Source organism: Peromyscus eremicus, chromosome 20 (genome assembly GCF_949786415.1).
Source record: "Peromyscus eremicus chromosome 20, PerEre_H2_v1, whole genome shotgun sequence".
Lineage (NCBI taxonomy): Eukaryota > Metazoa > Chordata > Mammalia > Rodentia > Cricetidae > Peromyscus > Peromyscus eremicus.
The window spans coordinates 21,373,673-21,400,553 of record NC_081436.1 but is presented as its reverse complement, the minus strand read 5'-3'; the positions used below and the strand labels follow the sequence as shown (position 1 = coordinate 21,400,553).

General features: G+C 49.4%; 2 protein-coding genes across 4 annotated transcripts in view; one reads left to right on the top strand and one right to left on the bottom strand.

The window, feature by feature from the left end:
- The window catches only part of Rangap1 (Ran GTPase activating protein 1), a 187,870-nt gene that overhangs the window by 38,692 nt on the left and 122,297 nt on the right, over positions 1 to 26,881 (bottom strand). The gene's annotated exons all lie outside the window — the stretch shown is intronic.
- Positions 2,120 to 26,881, top strand: part of Zc3h7b (zinc finger CCCH-type containing 7B) — a 53,072-nt gene continuing 28,310 nt past the window's right edge. Inside the window, exons 1-4 of the mRNA XM_059247943.1 lie at positions 2,120 to 2,392; positions 25,470 to 25,528; positions 26,704 to 26,737; positions 26,855 to 26,881. The exon at positions 26,855 to 26,881 is cut by the window's right edge and continues 171 nt beyond it. Coding sequence (XP_059103926.1) covers positions 25,476 to 25,528; positions 26,704 to 26,737; positions 26,855 to 26,881 — 114 coding nt within the window. The 5' untranslated portion in view covers positions 2,120 to 2,392; positions 25,470 to 25,475. The remainder of the gene's footprint in view (positions 2,393 to 25,469; positions 25,529 to 26,703; positions 26,738 to 26,854) is intronic.

Genomic DNA, 26,881 nt, shown 5'->3' with positions numbered 1-26,881 from the left:
GGGTATGTCTGGTGCAAGTGTTTGTTAAAGAGATAATGTTCGTAAAGATGAAGTCTGCCAGGCTCACGGCTGATCCGCAATAAATTAAATATGCATCCACCTGCGTGCGCAGAAAATGAAGAGGAGGAAAAAGAGCGGCCTCTTACTGGGGGCGGGTCCTTCAGGAATCAACAGGCCAGGTGCTCACTGTGCAGGAGAAATACGATCTGGAATCAAAAGATCTGGACTCGGGGTTGGGGATTTAGCTCAGTGGTAGAGCGCTTGCCTAGCAAGTGCAAGGCCCCTAGGTTCAGTCCTCAGCTCTGAAAAAAAAAAAAAAAAAATCTGGACTCAAATCCAGCCTGTCTATTACCAGTTCTGAGGCAGGACCACGGATACACAAACACAAGATCTGTTTGGTTAAACTCTCCTTTACCTCGGTCCTCTTGGCAACTTTAAGTCCCTTCTAGAAAGATCCCCAACAAAGAGACTTTCTATGATAGAATTCTACTTAGGGGCTGGAGAGATGGCTCAGAGATTAAGATCAGTGACTGTTCTTCCAGAGGTCCTGAGTTCAATTCCCAGCAACCACATGGTGGCTCACAACCATCTGTAATGAGATCTGGTGCCCTCTTCTGGCCTGCAAACAGACATACATGCAGGCAGAACATTGGATACTAAATAAATTAAAAAAAAAAAAAAAAAAAAAAAAGAATTCTACTTAGGCTTCCCTGAACTTTTCAACAAGGCCTGGACTTTTGGCTTCTGTATTTATCTCTGAATTGTCTGAATTTTATTTTACTAAAAAAACATTATCAGCCGGGCGGTGGTGGCGCACGCCTTTAATCCCAGCACTCGGGAGGCAGAGCCAGGCGGATCTCTGTGAGTTCGAGGCCAGCCTGGGCTACCAAGTGAGTTCCAGGAGAGGCGCAAAGCTACACAGAGAAACCCTGTCTCGAAAAACCAAAAAAAAAAAAAAAAAAAAAAAAAAAAAAAAAATTATCATTATTTTTTGAGATAGCATCTCTTTACGTAGTCCTGACTATCTTGGAACTTGCTAAGATCAGGCTGGCCTCAAACTCGCAGGGATCCGGCCTGCCTCTGCTTCTTTGAGTGCTGGGATTAAAGGCATGTGCCACCATGTCTGGGCCAACTGTCTAAATTTTAGCAAGAATCCTGATAAACTAGATTAGGGATTTCTAGATTTCTACCTCTCATCTCTGAATACCATGAATATCTATCTCTCAGGGTCCTCAGCTTCTACTATTCCTCAAGGTGACGTTCCAGTAACTGACCAATTTCTAAGAGGGGACAGCTCAGTAGTTAAGAGCACTGGCTGCCCTTGCGGGGGACCCATCTTAGATTCCCAGCACCCACACAGTTGTCTGCACACAGCCTTCTCTAACTCCAGTTTCAGGAGATCCGACGCCCTCTTCTGGCCTCTGTCAGCCACCAGGGACACGCATGGTACATACACCTACCTGCAGCCCAAACACCCATACATACAAAATCAAAAAAACCAAAAAACTTGAATTTAAAAATATTTAAAATGAGTCCTGTTAGGTGGGGCTAGCCAAAATTACATCTTGCCTAACTTCTTAGATTTATGTCTGCTGATCCTGCTTTGCTCCTTACCTATGAATTCCTAGTTGTTCATGTTGAATTCACCCACTACAACGGTCCCTAAACCCACCATGATGGCTCTTCCTTGAATAAAATTAGTCTCGCTTTCTTAAACAAGTGTCCTTGATTTTTTTTTTTCCCTTTAACTTTTCATACATGAAACCGCAGTCAAATGAGACTGACTGAGTCCTCCTTACCAACGAAAAGGGCACACCACCACCGCGGGCTTGGAGAAGCACCTGGAAAGCCGAGTGTGGCTTTTCCCTCGGATTGGGGGGTGGTGGGGGGACACACAGAGGCTCTGGGTTGGTCCAGCATCCGCCCAGAAATGCAGAACTGTCAGAAGAAAAGCCCGGAAAAGGAAGGGCATTTTTAAAAGAAAATCAAGGTGAATTCCAGGCATGAACCGTCCACGGGGAAGGGGGGCTTCCCGACTCCCCACCCCTTCCCCCCCAGGTGCGCAGCCCGCGCCGCCCACCCCGGGCGCCACTAGGCGAGGAGGAGCTGCGCTCTCTAGGACCCGAGGAGGGAGAGCTGCAGGGAGACGGAGCCTCCAGCGGGTGCTGCCGCGAGCGGCCGGCCGAGGGGGCTGGAAATGAAAGTAAAGCGCTCCGGAGCCACATGGACCGAGCTGCCCGGGCGGCGGCGCCGGGAGCAGGATGCGGCCGCCCGTAATTAAATAGCATTTACTCTTATTATTACTAATAATAATAACGTAATCATACCTCTAGTCATAGCATACCATTTATCGGGCTCGGCGCAGGCCCGCGGGGAGCGCAGCCCGGCCGAGGTGAGTGCTTTGGCGCGGCGGAGCCCCGCGGGGCAGAGGCCGAGCCACCGCGTCCCCGGTGGCGCGCAGGGTTGGGGCGCGCGAGGCTGGGGCGCCCGGGTAGGGCAGGGCAGGGCCGCGCGCGGAGGAGGCGCGGGAAGTCGGGGCCCGGCCACCTGGAAAGGCGGCTTTGCAAGAATAAAGCAATAGCACCCCCATTACCATGAACTATTTTTTGGGGGGATCTCTCTGCAGATCCCCGTACCCCTACCCCAAAGTTTCAAAGTTATTGTGTGGCCGGGCACCTGCCGCCTGGGAGATTGGGTCCCCACTGCAGCCCCCAGGGGATGCTTTGGGATTTTCTTCTGTCGTGGTGGTGGGGAGCAGTCTCCCCTGGGTCTGGAGCTTTGGAGGTGCACGGATGCTTTGCGAATCCCACTGCAAGGGGGTGGTCCGAGGCTGGCAGTGGGGATTCCCCCTTTCCTTTTGTATTCGCTTTGGTTCCGCAATGCCTAGAGGTGGAGGGGCCGCGGCGAGGGCCAGGGACAATGGCCGGCTGATGGGTCGCCCCAGTCGGTTACAGCGGCCACGCGAGTCCGGGGATCCAGGGCCTGCGGGCCTAGCCCTGGGGGAGGGGGCGGCAGGAAAGGGGGGCGCGGTCTGGGTCGGCTGAGCAGGAGGGCATTTCCGGTCGTGGCATCCGTCACTGGCCTCAGAGGCCTCCGGGGTGGGCAGTTACCAGGCAGGGAATTCATGAGGACTGCAGGGTGCCGGGACTCTGGCGACTGAGGGGCGCCCTGGCAGGTCTGGGACCCTGAAGAAGCAGAGCCCACTTTCCTCCACCCCCCACACCCCTCACTGCCTTCAGCGGGCAGAAGGTCCCCTCTGCCACCCATAACTCTTTTTCTTTCCCGCTTAGAACCCCTCAGGTTCAGGTGTTTGTAAAGTGCCTGGGTTGGGGGTGGGGGGAGGTCCTGCACAGAGACAAAGCCCCATCCCCCCATGCCCCAGGAGTGGGAATCCTGTAGAAAGAGTTCCTTCTTGACAGAACAGGATGGCTGAGGTGCCAACAAGACATGGATACGGAAGATTGGGGCCTGGAGGGCAGAGACTTCAAGTCCGGGGGTGTTGGGGACCCACAGCAAAGTGGTGGGGGATTCTGTTTTTCAGTTGTTAGCCAGGACTTTGGTGTTTGGGCACAAGAATCAGAACCCCCAACTTCTTGCCATTTTTCCCGAGTGCCTGCATTTCATCCAGTTTGATGAAAATAGCAGAATGCAGATCCTTGAATTTTTACACAAATGCGATAATTATAGTACATTTAGCAACTATGTTGGACATGAAATTCCAGCAGAATCTTTCCCTTCTACTACCAGACTTCCCCCACCACAGATACAACCGTACCCTCCCTGATGTCTTCGCAGTTCTTTTTTCCCATAGAAGTCTCCTGCAAGCTAGAAATGATGGCCGGGTCCAAATCTGGGTGAAACAGGTTCTAGATGGTGTGTGTGTGTGTGTGTGTGTGTGTGTGTGTGTGTGTGTGTGTGTGTCCTGAGCTGGGCGTATGTGGGTTCATCTGCCCTTCATGGCAGTTATGCCTGGTAGACATTTTTCCATCCAAGGAACCTGAGGGCTTAGAGAACTGGGTATCTTGCTGGAAATTTCCAGCTAGGATTCCTAACTAGTTATCTAACGTGGAATCTCCATTTTCAGGAGGGAGGAAATCTGAGGATGAGAGCGGGGCATTGTGATTCCTAGGTTGCCATAATGTGTGTTTAATGGTTACTGTGAGCTATAACCAACCTAGACGACTGCTTGAAATGTGGCTTGTTGAATTCTTTTGGAGGCCAGTTTGATAGGATGAGCTCATCTCTTGATTCTTAGGTATGAGACAGTGCAATCATTGGTAGGTTCGAGACCCTTGAAGTAGTAGTCCGTTTATAACATTTTGTACGTGTGTGTCTGTGTGTATGTGCATGCATGTGTGCATACAAACACCGGGATTTCTGATACATACCTCCCAGCATTCAGGAGTTGGAGGCAAGAGAATTATGACTTACAGGCCAAGTTGGGCTACGTAGTGAGACCTTGTCTCTTCTCTCTCTCTCTCTCTCTCTCTCTCTCTCTCTCTCTCTCTCTCTTTAGCCATGCCCGACTTGAGACCTTGTCTTAAAGAAAAAGAGGGGTGATGGTGGCTATTGAGGTGGCTCAGTGGTTAAGTGCTCTTGCAGAGGACCTGAGTTGAGTTCCCAGCACCCATGTCATGCAGCTCACGACTGCATGTATGTAACTCCAGCTCCAAAGGATCTGACACCCTCTTCTGCCTCTACCCACACTTGTGTTCATGTGTACATATACACACATAATTAAAAAATAAAATCTTAAGCCGGGCAGTGGTGGTGCACGCCTTTAATCCCAGCGCTCAGGAGGCAGAGACATGAGGATCTCTGTGAGTTCGAGGCCAGCCTGGTCTACAGAGCAAGATCCAGGATAGGCACCAAAACTACACAGAGAAACCCTTTCTCCAAAAAACAAAAACAAAACAAAACAAAACAAAACAAAACAAATTCATAGCCAGGCAGTGGTAATGCATGCCTTTAAACCCAACACTTGGGAGGCAGAGGCAGGCAGATAAATCTCTGAGTTTAAGGCCAGCCTGATCTATAGAGCTAGTTCCAGGACAGCCAGGGCTATACAGAGAAACTGTCTCAAAGAAACCAAAACCAAAACTAAAAAGGAAAAAAGAAAGAAAGAGAAAAGTATGTGTATATGTGTAGTGTTTTTTCTTTAGTTTATAACAACAGGACTTTCACGTATGTGGGCTCATCTGTCCTTCCTAGCAATTACATCAGGTAGACTTTTCTTTCTTTCTTTCTTTTTTTTTTTCCAGAGTTGAGGACCGAACCCAGGGCCTTGTGCTTGCTAGGCGAGCACTCTACCACTGAGCTAAATCCCCAACCCCAGACTTTTCTTTTCTTTACTTTTTAAAAACTATGTCAGGCTGGGAGAGAGCTGGCTCAGTGATTAAGAGCACTGTTGTTCTTCCAGAGGACTGAGGTTTGATTCCCAGCGACTCACAACAGTCCTTAACTCCAGTTTCAGGGCATCTAAACCAGACCCTCTTCTGGCCTCTGAAGGTATCAGGCACACACATGATACACAAATAGATATGAAAGCAAAACACCCACACACATAAAATTTAAAAAATAAAAATTGTATACCCATTTACTTCCTGGGAGAGGGTGTGCATGTGTCGTGGTGTGTGTATGGCAATCAGAAGACAGTTTGTGTGAGTACTAGGTGTCAAACTCAGGTTGTCAGACTTGGTGGCAAGCCTCTTTACCCACTGAACCATCTTGCCTGTCCTGGGGTAGACATTTCAATGCGTCTTTTCCAGATGACGAATCTGAGGCTTGGAGAATTGGGTGTTTTGCTAGAAATTTACAGAGGAGAGCTAGGACTCCTCAGTAGGTCTCTGCCTCCAGATATTCATCCTTTCCCAGAGTTCTGTGCAACCTAGCAAGTTAAAAGCACCTCCAGTAAGCTACTGTGAGGCAGGTCTGGGACTGAGCTCCTTGTAGACTGGCTGGAAATAGAAAGAAAGAGAAAATTCAGTAAGAAAATGGGCTGGAATGGTTAAGAGCCTAGCCTATATATGAGTGCCAGGTTCAGGGAGAGACCCTGCTTCAAAGGAATAGGTGGAGAGTGATAGAGGAGGACCCTTGGCACTCTCTTCTGGAGTCTATGCTTGCTCACAGGTGTGGGCATCCTGTGTGCATACATGTTCACACACAGTCTTTTAAAAATGAAACTGAGGCTGGGCGGTGGTAGCACCCACGCCTGTAATCCCAGAGCTCGGGAGGCGGGGGAGGGTGGGGGGGGATCTCTTGTGAGTTTAAGGACAGCCTGGTCAACAGTGCCAGTTCTAGGAGAATTCTAGGACAGCCAGGGATACACAGAGAAACCCTGTCACGAAAAACAAAACCAAAAAAAATAGAAACTGAGAACTTAGAAAGAAAGAACAGAACTCTGGCATCAGCACACTGAGAGAAGACAAGGTAGCAACCTGGAAATGCATAGGAAGGCTTCCTGGAGAAGGTGGATGCTCGGTCAAGGAAGGAAATCCCCAGTTAACTTCTATTATTTCTGTACTGGGAGGCCGATGTAGGGTATCTTTTTTTTTTAAATTTCTTTAACTTTTTTTTTGTTTTGGTTTTTAGAGACAGGGTTTCTCTGTGTAGCCCTGGGTGTCCTGGAACTCGTAGACCAGGCTGGCCTCGAACTCACGGAGATCCGCCTGCCTCTGGCTCCCGAGTGCTGGGATTAAAGGCATGCATCACTGCTGTCTGGGTTTGTTTTTTTTTTTTTTTTTTTTTTTTTTTTTTTTAAACATTATTGTAGCCGGGCGGTGGTGGCGCACGCCTTTAATCCCAGCACTCGGGAGGCAGAGCCAGGCGGATCTCTGTGAGTTCGAGGCCAGCCCGGGCTACCAAGTGAGTTCCAGGAAAGGCGCAAAGCTACACAGAGAAACCCTGTCTCGAAAAACCAAAAAAAAAAAAAAAAAAAAAAAAATTATTGTTTTTTAAACTTAATTTTCTCTAATTGTAGTTCGTGAAGGGTCAGTACTTGTGTCTGAATTTTGCTGAAGAAATTGGGGGACTCAAGATTTGTGTGGCCACCCCAAAGTTACCTTACTGTATTTGAACCCAAGCCATTGTGACTCTTTAGTGTGTTCCTGTCCATTGTATTCTCCGTCATCATGGAGACAAGTGCGAAGACCAGGGAAGTAGGAATTGGCAAATGCCGTAGCCATAAGGGTTCACCAGGAAAGGTTAGCAGGCTCCTTCAGGCCAGAGTTCTGCTGAAGTATCTGAGTTCTCACACCCCACAGAAAAGGCAGGGCTGTAGAGACAGCATAGTCCTGAGTGTGGAAATGGGAGTAATTCCAGTCTTTAGGGGCTCCTAGGGGCCTGGCTTACCACCCTGGAAGAGCGGGGAGCCTGGGCACAAGACAGATATGGACCATTAACCTGAGCTCCCGTGGACAGGAACTGGCTCTGATTCAGTCCCGGTGGACGTGCCAGGAGGACACACTCAGCCATTATGTCGTCAAATTGAATCACACCCCGGTGTGGAGGAGGCAGGCTTGTTTCGCCTGGGGTGGAAGGTCTTCCTAGAAGAATTTCTGTTGTGAATGCTTGAAAGATAGGATGAGAAAGGCCAGAGAGAGGCCATTCCGAGCAGAGACAGAGATGGCCAGGAACAGGGACAGAAAAAGCCTGAGGAATAAGTCACCAGGTACGGCCAGAGTGTAGGGGCAGCTGTGAGTTCCAGCTGAAGTCCGCCGCTGTCAGCCCCCGGAGTCTGTGCCCTGGAGTTTCCGTTTCTGGAATGAGCCCTGAGAATGTTTGTTTTCTTTTCTTCTAAACTTTTTTTTTTTTTTTTAAGATTTATTTATTTATTATGTATACAATGTTGTGCCTGAATGTATGCCTGCAGGCCAGAAGAGGGGACTAGATCTCGTTACAGATGGTTGTGAGCCACCATGTGGGTGCTGGGAATTGAACTCAGGACGTCTGGAAGAGCAGCCAGTGCTCTTGACCTCCGAGGCATCTCTCCAGCCCTCTTCTAAACGTTTAAATTTATTTTATTATGATTACCATTGTCCTTTCGTGAATTTTGAGACAGGGTCTCACTAAGTAGCTCTGGCATTGGCTCTAGAGATCAAGTTGGCGTCAGGTTTGCGTTGACCTTATGCCCCGGGCTCTCAAGTGCTGGGATCGCAGGCAAGCACAACGTGTTCTGATGAGTCCTGAGGTTTGAGGTGTTTGATAGTAATCCAGGAGAGTTAAATGAAAGACACTAGGAGGTCAGGGCTGGAGAGATGGCTCAGTTGTTAGAGCATTTGCTGCCCTTCTAAAGGACCCAAGTTGGGTTCCCACCACCCATGTTGGGTGGCTCACAACCCCGTGTAACCTGAGTTCCAGGAGATCCATGGGCACCAGCACTCAGGTGCACATACCCCCACACGGACAGACACATATATACATAATTTAAAATGAAACTTTAAAGAAAATAGAGAAGCTGGGTGTTGGTGGCACACACCTGTAATCCCAGCACTCGGGAGGCAGAGGTGGGCGGATCTCTGTGAGTTTGAGGCCAGCCTGGTCAACAGAGCAAGTTCCAGGAAAGGCGCAAAGCTACACAGAGAAACCCTATCTCGGGGAAAAAAAAAAAAAAAAAGAAAGAAAGAAAGAAAAAGAAAATAGAGAAAAGGTACCAGCAAGCACCTTTAATCCCGGCAATTTTGGAGTCAAAAGCAGGCAGATTTTACCCTGGTCTACAGAGGGAGACTGTTTTTAAAAAAAAAAAAAAAAAAAAAAGTGGAGCTGGAGGGATGGCTAAGTGGTCAAGAGTATATACTGCTCCCAGAGGATCTGAGTTCAAATCCCAGCGCCCATGTCAGGTGACTTACAACTCCCTGTTACTCTAGCTCCAGGATCCAATGCCCTCTTCTGTCCTCCACAGGAATCTGCTCTCATATACACGACCTTCACACAGATACACACATAATTAAAAATAAAATTAGTCTTTTAAATGTTTATTTGTTTATTTATATGAACATGTATTGGTGTTTTGCCTGCATGCGTGTCTCTGGAAGGACATCAGGTCCCCAAGAACTGGAGTTACAGATGGTTGTGAGCTGCCGTGTGGGTGCTGGGAATCGAACTCAGGTTCTGTGGAAGAGCAGCCAGCTCTCCTCACCGATGAGCTCTCTCTCCAGCCCCCAAGTAAAACAAATCTTAAAACAAAACAAAAAACGGATCTAGGGGGACTTTAAAAACTTTTACTGGGGTTGGGGATTTAGCTCAGTGGTAGAGCACTTGCCTAGCAAGCGCAAGGCCCTGGGTTCGATCCTCAGCTCTGAAAAATAAAATACAACAACAACAACAACAACAACAACAACAACAACAACAAACTTTTACTAATTTAGCAATTCCACCCAGTAATTCCACTATGGCCAAACCCAGCTGATGAGTTTATTTAATCCCCCACATCTTCCTATAGGTATTTAACATGATTATCCCCATTTTACTGATAGAAGAGAGGTCAAATGCAGAGTTTAGATAACTCTGTTAAAAAAAAAAAAAAGGGTGGGGTGGGGTGGGGCGGGTGCTGCAAAGGAAGTGCAGCCTGTCTCCTGTAAGGAAACATACAGGGTGAGTGGAGAAGCTGGTGAGGCCAGCAGCGCAGACCAACAGGAGGTGGGGGTCTGCTGAGGAAGGCTAGCTTAGCCTGCCGCTGGAGACCTCTGCGTCAGCTCCAGGAGCCAGCACAGAAACCAGCTCTTTTCACCGTATTTAATGGTCCATAGCAAAGAGGTTCATTTTCTCTCCTCTGTCAGCACGGGCCACACAGCTCTTGCCTACCTTGTTTATTTCCCTGGCGAGTCTGTTCCTGTGCAGGCATCCTGATGGCTTCCGCAGGCGTGTGTTAGCACTGCTTCCCCAGCAAGCTGAGAACACCCCGGGGATGGAAGACACCATCTCTGTCTTCGGAGCCCATCTTCTCTTCCGAACCATCTAGGTGGCTTCTTCAGGAACAATTCCTGAGCCTTGTGTCGGAAGTTGAGATGGAAATAAAGGGGCCGCCGCTACCACGGATTTACCCAGTGCTTGGCGCATCCTGTGGCCTTTGCTATCAGATCCACTTACCACTCCCCGAAGCCAAACAGTGATTATTGCCAGCACCCCTTTGCAGATGAGTATCCTGAGGCCCAGAGAGACAAGGAACACCCCTACAGCCCTAAGATAGCTGTCTTAGAGCAGGGGTCAGAGGCAAGCCCATAGGACTCCAGAACCCAAAGTGTTTTGTAGGGTCCTGTGTGAACCAGGCTGGTCTCAGACTCACTGTGTAGCCGAGGATAGACCGGAATTCCTAATTCTCCTGCCTCCATCTCTCCCGTGCTGGGGAGATGGCTCAGTTAGTTGGGTGTGTGCTGTACAAGCATGAGGATCAGCACCCATGGTAAAGAAGCTGGTGCAGTGGCTGGAGAGGGCTGGTTAAGAGCGCTTGTTGCACAATCCTGAGGAGTTCGGATCCCAGCACCCGTGTAACAAACTGGTGTCCCTGCAAACTCCTATAACCCCAGATCCCAGGAGGGTGGAGACAGGAGGATCACTGGCACTTCCTAGAATCCAGCTTAGCCAAGAAAATTCAAGCCCGGGTTATTTTTTGTTTGTTTTTTGTTTTTCGAGACAGAGTTTCTCTGTGTAGCTTTGGAGCCTGTCCTGAAACTCGCTCTGTAGACCAGGCTGGCCTCGAACTCACAGAGATTCACCTGTCTCTGCATCCCAAGTACTGGGATTAAAGGCATGCGCCAGCACTACCCGGCTTTTGGGCCCAGATTTAGAGAGAGACCCCGCCTCAAAGAAGCAAAGAGTGATAGACAAGGACACCAGACAAGTGTGCATGTGCGCATGCACACGTGCTTACACACACACACACACATCTAAAAAGCTGGGCACAGTGGTGCACCCATGGGAAACAGGAGACAGAAGGATCCCTGGAACTTTCTGGTGAGCAAGTCAAGAGCTGAGTTTACAGATGTGTGCATCACACCCTTTGAGAGCCTAAAGTCTGAAGTCTTTTTTTTTTTTTTTTGGTTTTTCAAGACAGGGTTTCTCTGTGTAGCTTTGCGCCTTTCCTGGGACTCACTTGGTAGTCCAGGCTGGCCTCGAACTCACAGAGATCCGCCTGGCTCTGCCTCCCGAGTGCTGGGATTAAAGGCGTGCGCCACCACCGCCCGGCAAGTCTGAAGTCTTTAACTGCCACATACAAGACGCCATCTGATTACTTAGTCTCTTTTATTTGGGGAGGTGTCCAGGGATGGACCCCAGAACCTCACACATGCAAGGAGGATTCTGCCACTGGATTATATCTCCAATCCCCAGCCAAATTCTTTTCTTTATTTTATTTATTTTTTCTTAAAGGCAGGATCATATACTGTATTGCCCAGGCTAGCCTGGCCTTACTGTGTAGCCCAGGTTGGCCTCAGATTCTTGGTTCTCCTCCTGCTTCAGCCTCTCCAGGGCAGTATGAGCCACCACACCTGCCCGGGGCTATTTCATTTCTTATCTGTCTGGACAAATAACATTTTTCTATCATCAACATTTAGTTAGTCAATTATTAATTTATTTACAACAGGGTCTGATGTCTTATCACTAACAGTATCATGCTTGTGCCCCAGTCAATAATTTTATGGCAGTCCTTCAAAAGAGGATGTGTCCCTGATTTTCAGAAGAAAGTGGAGGCTGTCACTCTGAGGCTCTTGTGCCTAAACTGTGGCTCTGAAAGGGACATCAGGGTACCCAGTTCTCTGAGATCAACAGCTGAATCCTCCCGCCAGCTTCAGTTTCTCAAGTACCAGTGTCAGCCAGGAACCATTCACTGCCTGTGAGCCCCACAGTGACAGTCCAGGCTGTGACCAACCCTCCTGGGGTTTTCAGAAGTTGCCCTGGAGCAGCTATTCTCTTGCTCTATCCCACAATGCCCTGCCCCGCCACAGGTGGAGGGACACAGAGCAGGGCGGGACATTCAGAGTCTTACCTTTCATTCCTCATTCTCCGTTCTAGCCACAGGCACACTGGCAGCACACACACACACACACACACACACACACACACACACACACACACACGGTATGTCACCATTCTTGGCCTCTGTCTCCTTTTCTGTGGCCCAGTAACATTTGTTCCGTCTTTGGTGTGAGGGTCCAGTGATGGATTTTGAAAGCTGTAAAGACCGTCCAGTGTGAGGTAATGTCAAGAGTGCTTTGTAAGCTCCAGAAGGTTCCTCAATCGTCGCCATTCTGGACTGTTGTGTAGTAAGCCTCCTTATGTTCTGGCATTCTTCTTGTCGTCCATCTTTCATGCAACAGCCCAAGGAAGCTTCTTGAGACTTGAATGACCCTATCATTCCTGCTGGCAGCCTTCTAGAATTTTCTGGATACAGGCACAACCTAGGCCTGTTTCTACAGTGGTGTTTGTAGCTCTCGGTTCAAGCCTCAGCCTGCCCCTGTACCTGATTTTCCCCTTGACCTGTGTTTTCTTTGAACCTGCTCAGCTGGTTCCAACCTCAGGTCCGTTGCCTTCTGCTGGGTGCACGCTTGTCCTCTCTCTCTGTGTCTCAAAGGCCACGTCTTCTGAAGGGCCTTCAGTCAGCTCCACCCCACAACCTACCACGTTTTCCGTCTGTTCCTCACTCTTACCTCCCTCTCTCTGACTTCTCAGTCTTGTGCGTTTAACACTGACCTATTATGTGAGTCTGTGCATTCATGTGTTTGCAGATATACATCTGTGTACAAGCGGGTGTATGTATGTGTGCATGTGCGTGTGTTGTTACTCCTCAGGAGCCATTCAGCTATTGAGACAGGATCGATCATTGGCCCAGAGCTCGCTTAGGAGGCCAGAGTAGCTGGCCAGTGGGTCTCAGGAACCCAATTGTGTCTGCCTGCCCGGCACTGGGATTATAAGCATTCATCACTGTGCCCAGCTTTTTTTATTTTATTTTATTTTATTTTATGTGTATGAATGTCTTGCTTACACGTATGTAAGTGCATCCCGTGCATGCATCAGATCCCCTGGGATGTAGTTACAGACTGTTGTGAGCCACCATGTGGTGCTGGGAATTGAACTTGGTTCTCTACAAGAGCAGCAGGTCTTCTTAACTGCTAAGCTCTCCAGGGCCTGTGACCAGCTCTTCTTTTCTTGTTTTCTCTTCTGTCTCTCTGTCTCTCTCTCTGTCTGTCTCTCTCCCACTCTCTCTGTCCTCTCTTTTTCTTTTTTTTTTTTTTTAAAGATTTATTTATTTATTATGTATACAATGTTCTGCCTGCATATATGTCTGCAGGCCAGAAGAGGGCGCCAGATCTCATTACAGATGGTTGTGAGCCACCATGTGGTTGCTGGGAATTGAACTCAGGACCTCTGGAAGAGCAGTCAGTGCTCTTAACCTCTGAGCCATCTCTCCAGCCCCCTCTCTTTTTCTTTTTCCCCCCTGAGACAGGGTGTCTCTGTGTAGCCCTTGCTGTCCTGGATCTCGCTCTGTAGACCAAGCTGGCCTTGAACTCACAGAGACTCACCTGCCTCTGCCTCTTGAGTGTTGGGATTAAAGGCAGGCACCACCACTGCTTGTCTATGACCAGCTTCTTAATGTGGGTTCTGGGACTCAAGCTCTGGTCCTTGTGCCTTTTTTAAGTACTGAGCCATCTTCCCAGACCAACATGTGACCTATTTTTGTGCCTGTTCACCCATGGTCAAGACCTGTGAGGTCTGGGGGCTGGAGATACGACTCAGTGGTTAAGTGCACATGTTGCTCTTGCAGAGAGAGGCCCTGGGCTGGATTCCCATCACCTACATCGTGGCTCACAACCATCCATGACTCCAGTCCCAGGGGGAACAGGCATGCATGTGGTGCACATACATGTATGCAAGTAAAAGTTTCATCTACATAAAGTAAAATAAATCTTAAAAAAGAATCTACGAGGGCAGGGATTTATTAACTGTGTTCCCCAGCTGGTAACAGCCCCTTTTAGGTCTTTATGTGTTCTTATGTGTTGCATAAGAACAGGAAGTTGGCCACAGAATAGCCCTTACCAGAAAGGGATGGCCCAGACAAAAACTGCAAAAATCAGGGTTGACTGGAGCACTCAGCGTACACAGTGGAAAAGACATTCTGACCTGCTCAGGCAAGGGCATACTGGTCTTGCCAGGTGGGTATGACCAGCTCCATCTTGGAAATAGCAAACCTGAATCTCAGAGAGGACCCCTGAAAGCAGTATGGGACGGCGATGGGATTTGATCCCAGGGCTGATGGCCACCACTGTAGCCTGCCTTCCCATTGTCGCTGGGCACCAGAGTAGGCGGTGCACTACGATGCGTCAGGGATCTGCCTGAGCAGGAGCACTAACTAGCTCACTGCTCAGGGCACGGGAAGACACCGTGTGGTGTTGGGCTGTTGCTCTGAGTGGTGACGTCTGTGTCTGTTTGTGTTGCTCCTTAAGCCTGCTTACAATTCCCAAGGGTGACCTTCTGCTCCTCGTCCTTCATTTCTTTTTTAAGCTTAATGACAGCTTTATTAAAAATTGTCAGGGACTGGAGAGACGACTCGGGGATCAAGAGCACTGGCTGATTTTCCAGAGGACGCACGTTTGGTCCTTAGCACTCAGGTCAGTCTGGTGGCTCAAAACAATCTGTAACTCCAGCTTCTGGAGATCTGCCGCCTCTGGCCGTCTCCGGCAGGTGAACTCACTTGCACATACCCACAAGTTGATGCATACACCTCCAATAATTAAAAATCATGAAAATCAATCTGAAACACAGAAGGAGTGGTTGTCAGGCACGTGACACACTCCTTTAATCCCAGCACTTGGGAAAGGGATCACTATGAGTTTGAGGCTAGCCCGATCTACATAAGTGAGGACAGCTAGAACTACATAGAGAGACCCTGTCTCAAAAACAACAACAACAACAAAAAATAAAAAGATGGCCAGTTTCAAAGAAAGCAAACTGCAGGGTTGCTGCAGCCTGTAGATACTTTATTTAGCATTCCCTTCTTAACCTACTTTCCTGGTGGAGCCTGGGGTGGTGCCAACAGCTTGGCCTTCCTCTGCGATGGTGTGGCCTCGGGCCAGCCCCCATCCAGTCCAAGCCTTACTGTTCTGTGAACCGTGGGATGGATGATGATAAACCCTACTTTTGAGATGGTTATGGACACCATGATTCTTGAGGACTTCCGTTTCTCTTACTCTTTTATTTAAGACCCTCCTCAGCTCACTGTATTTAAAGGCGCCAAGTAAAATCTATGGGATTGCAAGGAAAAGCAATTCTGTTCTACTGATGGATTTGTGAGTGTGTGTGTTCACTTATGGGTAGTGTGTGTGCATATGTGTTTGTATATATGTATGGTTGTATATATACAGTGTTTTGGCTCCTGTTCGTGTGGATGTATAGAGGCCAGGGGACAACCTCAGGTGACATTCCTCAGGAGCCATCTACTTTCTTTTTTAAGATTTGTTTTTATTGCCATGCGGTGGTGGCGCACGCCTTTAATCCCAGCACTCGGGAGGCAGAGCCAGGCAGATCTCTGAGTTCGAGGCCAGCCTGTTCTACAGAGTGAGAGAGACCCAGGACAGGCACCAAAACTACACAGAGAAACCCTGTCTTGAAAACAGTCAAAAAAAAAAAAAAAATTGTTTTTTATGTGTATGAGTGCTTGCCTGCATGTGTGTGCCTGGTGACCACGGAGGCCAGAAAAGGATATCAAATCCCCCAGATGGAGTTATAGATCGTGTGAGCTGTCCTGTGGGTGCTGGGAGTCGAACCTAGATCCTCTGCTAGAGTGGCAAGTGCTCTTAACCTCTGAGCTCTAGCTCTTGTTTTCTGAGTCTCATTGGTCTGGAGCTCACTGAGTAGGCTCGGCTGGCTGGCCAGAGAGTCTGGGAACCTGTCTCCACTTCTCCATCATTGGGATTGTAAGTGTGTGCCAATATGTCCGACTTTTTCTCCATGGTAGGGCAAGCGCTTTACTGGCCAAGTTGTCTTCCCCGCCCTAGACCTCCTTTAGTTCATTCAACAAGATTTACCAGCGTGTCTAAAATGTAGCTACTGTAATTTCCAAGTTGAGATAAGCAGGAACTCTTCATTACCTGCGGTATCTGAAATGCGATAAGAAAAGAACGCAGTGGTGCTGGCCACGTGTAACCCAAGGACATGTCTACAGTGTATTGCTTATGTTCGCAGTGGGAGGGGATGCTAGCTCTCAGGAGGGTGTTTTCTCATCCAAACGTACAACCCTGAAACCCCTCTGTCCATAGTCCCTGCCATAGATCGTATTTAACATGTTCAGATGATCTGTGGAAATAAAGTATGACCCTCCCTGGCGTCCATGGAGTGGGCAGACATCCTTAAAAGGGCTGTGGGGAAGAGATAAGTGTCGACCCAGGAAGCTGGCCGGTAGGGCTGAGGATGGGGCAGTGAGACCTTTCCTGCTCTGACTGAGGAAGTCATCGAGCTTCACTTGGTGACAGTTTTTCTGAGATGACGGGAGCTCTGGCGGTGAGTACACGGTATGTAGCCGGCCTACATTCTGTGCAGGAACTGCTGCTCCTTCTTAGACTTGAGGCCATGCATGCATGAGGGCAGGGTGAAGACAGAGTGTAGGGAGAGCTGTGTTAGTCATGCATGCATGAGGGCAGGGTGAAGACAGGGTGTAGGGAGAGCTGTGCTGATGGCGGAAGTGATAGATAGAGTGGAGCTCCAGAGCCAACTGCCAGGGTGTGAATCCCAACTCTTATCATTTCTCACAGTGGTACCTGGGTAGTCTATCTCTCTCTCCCTCCCTCTCTCTTTCTCTCTCTCTCTCTCTCTCTCTCTCTCTCTCTCTCTCTCTCTCTCTCTCACACACACACACACACACACACACACACACACACACACACACCTGTTTCCTCATGGAAATATAATTGTTCCTTCTTCTTTTTTTTTTTTTTTTGGTTTTTTGAGACAGGGTTTCTCTGTGTAGCTTTGCACCTTTTCCTGGATCTCGCTCTGTAGACCAGGCTGGCCTCGAACTCACAAAGATCCACCTGCCTCTGCCTCCCGAGTGCTGGGATTAAAGGCATGGAAGTCACTTTGTAGATGAGACTAGCTTTGAACTCATAAGAGATTGCCCTGCCTCTGTGCTGGGATTAAAGGCGTGCGCCACCACTGCCCGGCTTTATTTTAACCACCGCCTGACTAATTGTTCCTTCTTACAGAGTACTCTAGAGACTAAGGTGATGTTTCAGGCTTTCTGTGGTAGGAGAAAATGTGTGTCCTTTATGATTGCCATGAGCTTCCTCAGTGTCGTCTTCATGTTCCTGGGCTCCTCCTCCTGATGGGTCCTTTTTCTTTCTTTTTTTTTTTTTTTTTTTTTTTTTTCTGGTTTTTCAAGACGGCGTTTCTTTGTGTATCCCTGGCTATCCTGGATCTCACTCTGTAGACCAGGCTGGCCTTGAACTCACAGAGATCTGTCTGCCTCTGCCTCCCGAGGGCTGGGATTAAAGGCGTGCGCCACCACTACCGGGCTCCTGATGGTTTCCCAAGCACTGTTTCTCTGGGCTGCTCAGAGATGAATCAGATGCAGCTCCACCTTCAGGAGCTCATAACTGGGGACTCAGGGACATGCACGTAATTGCAGTCAGCTAGGACATGCACAGTGGTTAGAGGGGGCAGAGGGTGCTGAGCTTGGGTGGGGTTGGGAGAAAGGCTCCCTGGTGGAGGACACACCATGGTTGAGCTTTCAAGACGCATTGGGTATGGAAGATGCCCCAGGAGGAGGCAACCTGATGTTCTACCATTCCAGGCCTTGCCATGGGACCAAGGGAGGCCAGGCATGTCTTGCTACGCGGCTGACATCAGCTAAAGAATGTGGACTTTGTCCTCTTGGTGTCACGAGAAGTTTTGTTTGTTGTTGTTGTTTTTCAAGAAAGAGTTCCTCTGTATAGCTTTGGCTGTCATGGAAGTCACTTTGTAGATGAGACTAGCTTTGAACTCATAAGAGATTGCTCTGCCTCTGCCTCCCAAGTGCTGGGATTAAAGGCGTGCGCCACCACTGCCCAGCTTTATTTTAACTTTTTATTCACAAGTTGCAAAAACTGTACAGAGTCCCCTTTATGCAGCTTCCTCAACAGTGGCATCTGTGAGCCGATGTATATAATTAAAACCAGAGAACCAGCCTTGGTCCATTACTAGACTAGACAGCTTATTCAGGTTTCACTATTTTTTTTTTCCAGAATGTGTGTGTGTGTGAGTGTGTACACCACACACGTACACACTTCTGAGAGGTTTTGAGAAGGAGAACGACCTTGGCATATGTATTAATCAGATGCCCCAGGCCCCCGGAATGGGAGCACATTGGAGGGGGTTCACTGGAGGTTGTTGGTGAGAGGGCGTGATGGCCTGTGATCGGCCTGTGGCTGTAGAGAGGGAAGCTGTGGAGTCAGGTTAAAGGTGGCAGGGACTGGGAGCCGAGACCAGATGACAGTCAGAGCTCTGGCTAGGGCAGAGGGCAGGGATGGAGAAGGCAGGGGGAGGGGAGGAGAGGCTGAGTTCAGTTTGGAATGTGTTCAGTGGGAGGAGGCTGAGTCCAGCTGGGATGGGCATCTGAGAAGACTTGGCGGACACAGAAGTGAGTCTCCTTTATTGTACTCTAGTTTGATGTGTATGAGTGTTTTCCCTGCTTGTAGTTCTGTGCACTACATGTGTGCGGTGCCCGGGTGTTGGAGTTACAGGTAATTATGAACCACCATGTATGTACTGGGAATTGAACCCTGGTCCGCTGGAAGAGCTGCCAGTGCTCTTATCTGCTAAGCCATCTCCCCAGCCCCACAGGCATGGGTCTTTTTTTTTTTTTAAACAATTTATTTATTTTTATTTTATGTGCATTAGTGTTTTGCCTGCATGCATGTCTGGGTGAGGGTGTCGGATCCCCTGGAACTGGAGTTACAGACAGTTGAGAGCTGCCATGTGGTTGCTGGGAATTGAACCCGGGTCCTCTGGAAGAGCAGTCAGTGCTCTTAACTGCTGAGCCACCTCTCCAGCCCCAGGCATAGGTCTGAAAAGATGAATAGGAATTGTCTGGGTGTGGGTAGTGGAGTTCTAGTTAGAGGGAAAATCTAGTTAGATTAGGAAAAGTGTGGAGGTCACAGACAAGCCTGGGCAGTGGACGTCCAGGTACCACTCTCCGGAAGGTGAGAGCTGAAAATCTGAAATGCTGAGGAGGGGGTACGCTTGGCACGGGGTGGATTCATGAGTCATCGGCATGACTCATGAGATCATGAAATGCAGGAGCTCCTCTGGGTACAGCATAGAGAACAGGAGCACTGTCCCTTCCATGGACTCTTGGGGACATTGGTTTTGAGGCTTAGGCAGAGAAGAGCCACCACAGAGACAGCAGGAAGGATCCTGGAGGTGGGAGGACACGGTAAATGCGGCCTGGAGTCCATGAAGAGGCGAGTCAAAGACCTAAGCAGACAGGAGGTCCCCTGGGTTAGAGGGCCACTTGGCTAAGGGCACCGTGGAACGGTAGGGTGAGAGCTGGTCGCTGTGTTAGGGAGTTGAGTGGGGGTGAAGATGTGTGCAATCAACTCTTGCGTTAACTTCAGTCAAAGCGGGGTGGGGGGGCATGAGGGGGTGGAGGGGTGGGCAGTGTGTATTGTGCCGAAGGGAATCAGAAGCAGGAGTTACTGTGAGCCAGGGAAGACTTGACCATGATGGGAGATGATGGGCCCTGGAGCTGGGTCTGCTTGATTGACAGCAAAGGCGATGGTGATGTATGTAGGCGCTAGGGCTGGCTGTCGGGGGTAGGAATTCCATATACCAACTCTGTCACTGTGCGTGAGGCAGTTAACTTTTCTGTACCTCCAATGTCCTCTTGTCCTCTGCACAATGGGGAATGTTAACAGTGTCTGTCTCATGAAGCTGTTGTGGAGCTTTAAGGACGTGATGTGATCATGACAGCCCCTGCCACAAGGTAACCACTCAGCAGGTGCGAACGCTATTGTGAGTGATCATTTCTTTTGGTGTGTGTTTTATTTTCTCAGCATTTTTTTTTTAAGATTTTTTTTTTTATTTATAGGCGAGGTGGTGGTGGCACATGCCTTTAATCCTAGCACTTGGGAGGCCAGGGGAATCTCTGTGAGTTCAAGGCCAGCCTGGGCTACCAAGTGAGTTCCAGGAAAGGCGCAAAGCTACACAGAGAAACCTTTCATTATAGGTGGTTGTGAGCCATCATTTGGTTGCTGGGAATTGAATTCAGGACTTCTGGAAGAGCAGCCAGTGCTCTTAACTGCCAAGCCATCTCTCCACCCCCATTATTTTCTCAGTATTCTTATCTGTAAAATAGCTGGGTTGAATGAGATGATGTTTGTTCATTCATTCTACATTCATTAATTTACTCTGTGCCAAGCACAGGACCACTGAGATCTTCAAGAGGCCAGCACAGTTCCTCCCGGACTCATGCAGAACTGTGTCATGTTAATCTCTCGTTCATTCTCATCTCTGCCTCTTCCCCCTATCTCAGCGCTAGGGTCGGAACCCAGGACTTTGAACACTGGAGTTCTCAGGCTGCTGGTTTCCACCTGGTACCTGCTCTACTGAGTTGGTTCCAAGTCAGTCTTATTTTGAATCTCAGATTTTTGCCTTTGGGAAAAAAAAAAATCCAAGCCCTGCTGAGGAACCTCTTCTGTGCCCCCTGCTGTCCGTCAATTTCCAGTCCCTAGAGAAAACGAGAGACATTGGAACATATTCTTTCGAACTCCTCCTCTGCATGTAAACTCACATCACACAGGTGATCATACCGCCCAAAGCATTCTGGGATCTTCTGTCCCGCAGCTGTGCATGGAGGCATTGCCGTAATTCTAGGTATAGATTCGTAGCTCTGTTGATTTCCATGGCTACAATTTAATTACTTAGGTGGATCCTTTATGGACAAGCACTGAGGCCGCTTCAAGTTTTTTCATGTGTCCTTAAAAAAGACAAAACAAAACACAACCTGTCTATCAATTTATTTATTTTGAGACAGTCTCACTGTGTAGCCCAGGCTGGCCTGGAACTCACAGTACTACTCCTACTCTGCACCACCATGCCTGGCATCATACATTTTTGTTTGTTTTTGTTTTTGTTTTTGAAGACAGGGTATGATATTTCTGTATAGCCCTCGCTGTCCTAGAACTCACTATGTAGATAGACCAAGGCTGGCCTTGAACTGGAAGATCCACCTGCTCGTGCCTCCCAAGCACTGGGACTAAAGGCATGCACCACCACCTCCTGGCATCTGGCATACATTTTTAGGAATAATACATTCAATTAGAATTGGCCAGTGCTATCTGAATCTAAGTTCTAAGTTGTTTTAGACTTTGGGCCTATTTAATTTTGGTGTGTGATATTTGTAAATTTTTTTGCCATAATAATGTTTATTTAAAAATAATAATACATTGGCAAGATGGCTCAGTGGGTAAAGCGCTTGCTGCTAAGCTTGACTGTCTGAGTTTGATCCCTGAATCCCACAGAGGAAAGAGAACTGACTCCTTAAAGTTGCCCTCTGACCTCCACACGACTGCTGTGGCAGCCCATGCATTCTGCACTTATACATACTCATACTCACATCGTACACATACAATAGTAATAACTAAAAATTAAAAGACAGTATATCCTGTGCCAGGTGTGGTGGTACAGGCCTCTAATCCCAGCACTCGGGAAGTAGAGGAGGAAGATCAGGAGTTTAAGTCTCAACTATATAGTGAGGAGTCTGAGTCTAGGCTGGACTTCCATTCCAGATCTTGTCTAAAATAAAACAAACAAAACCTCCAGTAGCAACAGCAGCAACAAAAACAAGCATGGGGCTGAGGCTGGAGAGAGGGCTCAACAGTTGAGGGCACTGGCTGCTCCTCCAGAGGACCCAGGTTCAATTCCCAGCAACCACATGGCAGTTCCCGGCAGTCTGCCACTCTGGTCTCAGTGGAATCTGACACCCTCTTCTGGCCTTTGAGGGCACTGCACACTCATGGTGCATAGACATAAATGCAGAAAAGACAGAAGAGGTGTCATATTCCCTGGAACTGGAGTTAGAGAGAGTTGTGAGCCAGGATGTAGATACTGGAAACTGAAATCAGGTCCTCTGGAAGAGCGGCCAGTGCTCTTAACTGCTGAGCCATCTCTCCAGCTCAGAACCGTTGTGAGTGTGTACATGTTTTGAGCCTTCTGTCTGTGGAGGTGGCTGTGTGCTGTGGGATGGCAGAACCCTTCGCTTTGGCCCACTCTACCTTCCTGAGTCCTCACTTGAATCACCTTTAATATTTGTATTTCTCCCTCTAGTCCCATAAGAGCAGTCTAGGTTTTTAAATTTGTGTATTACTTATTTACTCTATGAGTGTGCCACAGCACACTTGTGAGAGTTGACTCTCTCCTTCTACCATGTGGGGCTGTGATTGAACTCAGGCCACCAGGCTTGGCAGCAAGTGCCTTTACCAAACACTGAGCCACACCACCAGCCTCAGCCCCGAGGCTTTTTCTAGCATGCACCTCCAGTCTCTGCTCCACCCCTGGTTCCAAGGTCCTTTCTGTCTGTAAAAGATATCCAGGTATCTTTTATAGCAGTGCCCCACTTTCTAAAACAAAATCTGAGTTAGCCTGCCCAGGCTGCCATGACAAGATGCCGGTTAGGACCCCACCTTCATGACATTTCATTCCCAATCCCCCTGTGTGTAAATAGGAGCTGATCGTTCAGCATAGACACTTGGGGGAGACACAGACATTTGGTGCATAATAACTGCCTGTGAGAATTTTCTTCCTTGAGGAGGGAAGGGGTAGGTGTGGGTTCAAGAACCACTGAGGCTGGGAGGTGCTCCCCTGACACACACCATCGAGGCTCCCTGCTGCCTGCCTCCCCAGTCTTTTTTAACTCGGGCCACTGTGTGGCCTTGCCAGCCTTCCTAACCTCCTGGAGTACTGCCTTCCTGTCCGACTAGCTAATCGGGAGATGTAAATAAGTCTCAATGTTCAAAATGCACCTTAGAGTGGGAACCACAGACAACCCTCGATGCACCTACAAACCCTCAGGGTAGGGTCTTTGTGTTTGTTTGTTTGTTTGTTTAGCATTAGAGGCACACACGGACACACCCGTGCACGCACACACACACTGTTCACAGGGCTCATTTCCTCACGTCATTGAGGTTTCTGCTCAGATGTTATAGTCGCTTTCTCTGACTCCAAAATACGCCTTCCTGTCCTCAGTTTTTCCTTGTCACGTGTGCTTCTTGTGTGGCATTACTTCTAAAAAAAAACACTGTTAACTTTGCTCCTGGCTAGTTCCTACTTGTTCAAGAACACTAAAGATATTTCTGCTGCGTGTGTGTGTGTGTGTGTGTGTGTGTGTGTGTGTGTGCGCGCGCGCGCGCGCATTTGTGATATTTGCATGAATGTGTGTGTAGGTGCCAGTATACCTCAGTTCATGTGTGGTGGTCAGAGGATAAGTTGGGGACATCTATTTTGACTTTAGGTTCCAGAGATTGAATTCAAGTCATTAAGCTTGGTGACAAGTGCCCTCCTTGTCGTTGTACCTGCCTCAAAAGATTGTATGACTGTTTTGCCTGCATGTATGTATGTCTGTCACGTGCATGCCTGATGCCTGCAGAGGTCAGAAGAGGGTGTCAGGTCCTCTGGAATTGAAGTTACTGATGGTTGCAAGCCACCATGTGGGTGCTGGGAATCAAACCCAGGTCTTCCAGTAGATCCAACAAGTGTTCCAAACCGCTGGGCCATCTCTTCAGGTCCCCCACTGAAAGAGTGTTCCCTCCATTCGTGGATGGATGTTTAGATGGATGCATGGATGATGAATGCCTATTTGCCATATTCTAACTATGTCCCCATAGTTAGGGTTCTCACTGGGCAGTGAACCCTTTGAGGGTTTTGTTGTTGTTATTTGGAGTTTTTTTTTGGGGGGGGGGAGGCAGGGGATATGAGGCAGAGTCACCTGTAGGCCATCTGGCCTCAAAGTCATTATGTAGCCAAGATTTTCCTGCCTCTACGTCCCCAGTTCTGGGGTTACAGGTGTGCACCACCGCTCCCGGCTTGGGCGGCGTTGGTTCCCCCTCCTTGCTGGCACCGGGCAGTTTCAAGCCCGGAGGCACAGCTCTTCTGCTGGCCCAGGAGTTCTCTGAGGGCAGCAGGTGGCCTCAGAGAGCCCCATCCCATCCCCAGCAGCGCCAAGCATGGAACTGTAGCAGTTGTTGCTGGAACTAACTGCAGTTCTGTCTGGGTCTTGGAACTCACACTCTGTAGACCAGGCTGGCCTCAAACTCACAGAGACCCACCTGCCGCTGCCTCCTAAATGCTAGGATTAAGGGTGTGAGCCCCCCCAGCTTTGTCTGGGCTCAGGTCGGGGGCACAAAGGGGCTGCAGGGGGCACTTCCCTCTCTTCCAGCTCACCTCTGTCGCAGCCTGGGCTCTACCCACTGTTACCCCAGACCACACACAGGCCTGCGTCTCTGACTGCATGTTTCTTTGCACTAATGTGGCTCTCAGCAGTAGGGGCACTCTGATGGGGACGTGTGGTTGAGGGCCCGGTGAGCGTTTGTTGCTGGACCTTGTGGTAAGCAATCATCACATATTGTAGGTTTTTTTCTTGAAAGTATCATGAGAACCTAGCCCAGGCCCAGGCAAGAGGTACGCACACCATCATTCTTCCTAGGTAGCCATCCCTGGGGCTCATTAGTGGCCTGATGGGACTGCTGGTGGACATGAAAGGAAGGACATGCCACCCCCAGCCTACAGCCACAGCTGACTTTGCCTTCTTGTATCAGGGTCGTTCACCAGGGTCGTACAGAGGCCCTGGCCTCTCGCTGCTGCGTGAACAGGAGCCTAAAGGAGCTAAGTGCAGGAGCTCCGCCTGGTGCCCCTCACATCTCCAGTTGTTGGCTAGCCTTTGCACTTGCTGGGTTCCTTCTCCTTGGTGGTTCTGTGCTCCTAGTCCCTGGTAGCACAGGGACTGAATCTAATGGTGAAACAAGGTTTTCCCTTTGAACTTGAGATGGTCCCAGGCACTACTCTTACCCAAGCCATTGTGTGGTGAAGGGCCGGTGGCCCTCACATGACCTTCGCCCTTCAAGTTCACCACACACATGAGTCCAGTGGGTCATGGGTCTGCAAGATAGCAGCATGGCCTGTGGCCTGTGTAGTACCTGAGATGGTTGGTCGCTCTCAAGACCCCTTCTTCAGCCAGGTGGTGGTGGTGGTGCACTCAAGAGGCAGAGGCAGGTGGATCTCTGTGAGTTCGAGGCCAGCCTGGTCTGCAGAGCAAGCCCAGGACAGCCAGGGCTACACAGAGAAATCCTGTCTTGAAAAACCAACAAACAGATAAAGACCCTTCAAACCTCTACAGTGGGATAAGTGGGAGGGAAAGAACCTCTTCTGACAGCCGCGGGGTAGGGTGGGGAGTTCTGCCACCCCCACTCCGCCCAACCCCGGTTGTCTGACTGACGGACTGTGCTCTCCTGCAGACACTGATGGAGAGGCAGAAACGGAAGGCGGACATCGAGAAGGGGCTGCAGTTCATTCAGTAAGTGGGCAGGGGGGGTCTGGCTCTCCTTTTCCTCCTGGCTGAACCCTGCTCAGTGTGCACGGGCATGTGGAGAGGTGGGGTGAGCTGGGAAAGGGGCCAGCAAGGCAGAAGCTGTGGATTCCACAAGTGCCTGGCCCTGGCTGCCTCTGGGTCTCATCCAGTCTGTCAGTTTCCCCTCGCCCTCTGCATCTTCTGCTCCCCACAGCATCCCTTTTCCCCTCTGTGGGGGACCAGGAGACAAGCCTCGCCCTCCCTCCAGCCTGACAGCTGCAGGCTCTCCTGAGCCAGTGGCTCTCTACCACACGGAGCTGTCCTTTTGTAGTTTTAGCCAGGCCCTGAGTGACTTGTTGGTGTCTGGCCTGAGGGATTGACCGACGGCTGTCAGTGGGCCTGGCACTGACTCTGGGTTTTTGTTTGTTTGTTTAATTTTTATTTAATTTTATTTTTTTAATTTTATGTGCATTAGTGTTTTGCCTACATGTATATCTGTGTGAGGGTGTCAGATCCCCTGGAACTAGAGTTACCAAGAGTTGTGAACTGCCATGTGGGTGCTGGGAATTGAACCCAGGTCCTCTGGAAGAGAAGCCACTGCTCGTAACCACTGAGCCATCTCTCCAGCCCTGGCACTGACTGTTTTGAGTTAGATCAGGAGAAGGGCAAAGCCTCTCAGACCAAGGGTACCTGAGGTGGACTCTGTGAGTCTCCCTTGGGCCTGAGGTACAGATTTGGTTTGATGAAGTCATAGTTCCAGAGTAGAGGTTAATTTCCTTGCAGCATCCCGTCCCCATACAAGTCACCCTTGACTTTGCCTTGGCCAGAATCTGATTATTTTCCTCTTGTCCTTTCCCAGGCCTGGGGGCTTCCTAGACCTGGCCATGGCTACTCTGCCTTTGTAAGTTAGGGACACCTGGAGCCTCGCTTTCCTGAGGAGAGGGCTGAGCTCCTAGGCAGAGGACAGCTGCTGGCTGGGCTAGCCTGGGAAAAAAGCAAGTCCTTCCATCAGAACTGAGTGGTCTCATGCAGTCCTCTCACCTCTTACCTCAACCACGCTGATGGAGTTCCAAGTGGGAGGAGCCGATTCCTGGCACAACCTCCGGCCTGAAGCGCCAGCCCTGGGGCTCCGCATGGGACCCATGAGCTTATGCCTTCCTCTGTCTCTTTTTTCCTACCAGGTCAACACTACCCCTAAAGCAAGAAGAGTATGAGGTGAGTGTCACGTTGGTGGGTGGGTGAAGGGGAGCGCTATTGCGTTCCAGGCAGAGGGTTGTAACTGAGCTAGTCTGGATGGAGACCCGCTGAGTCCCCTGTACCTGCCCTGCACAGGCCTTCCTGCTCAAGCTTGTGCAGAAC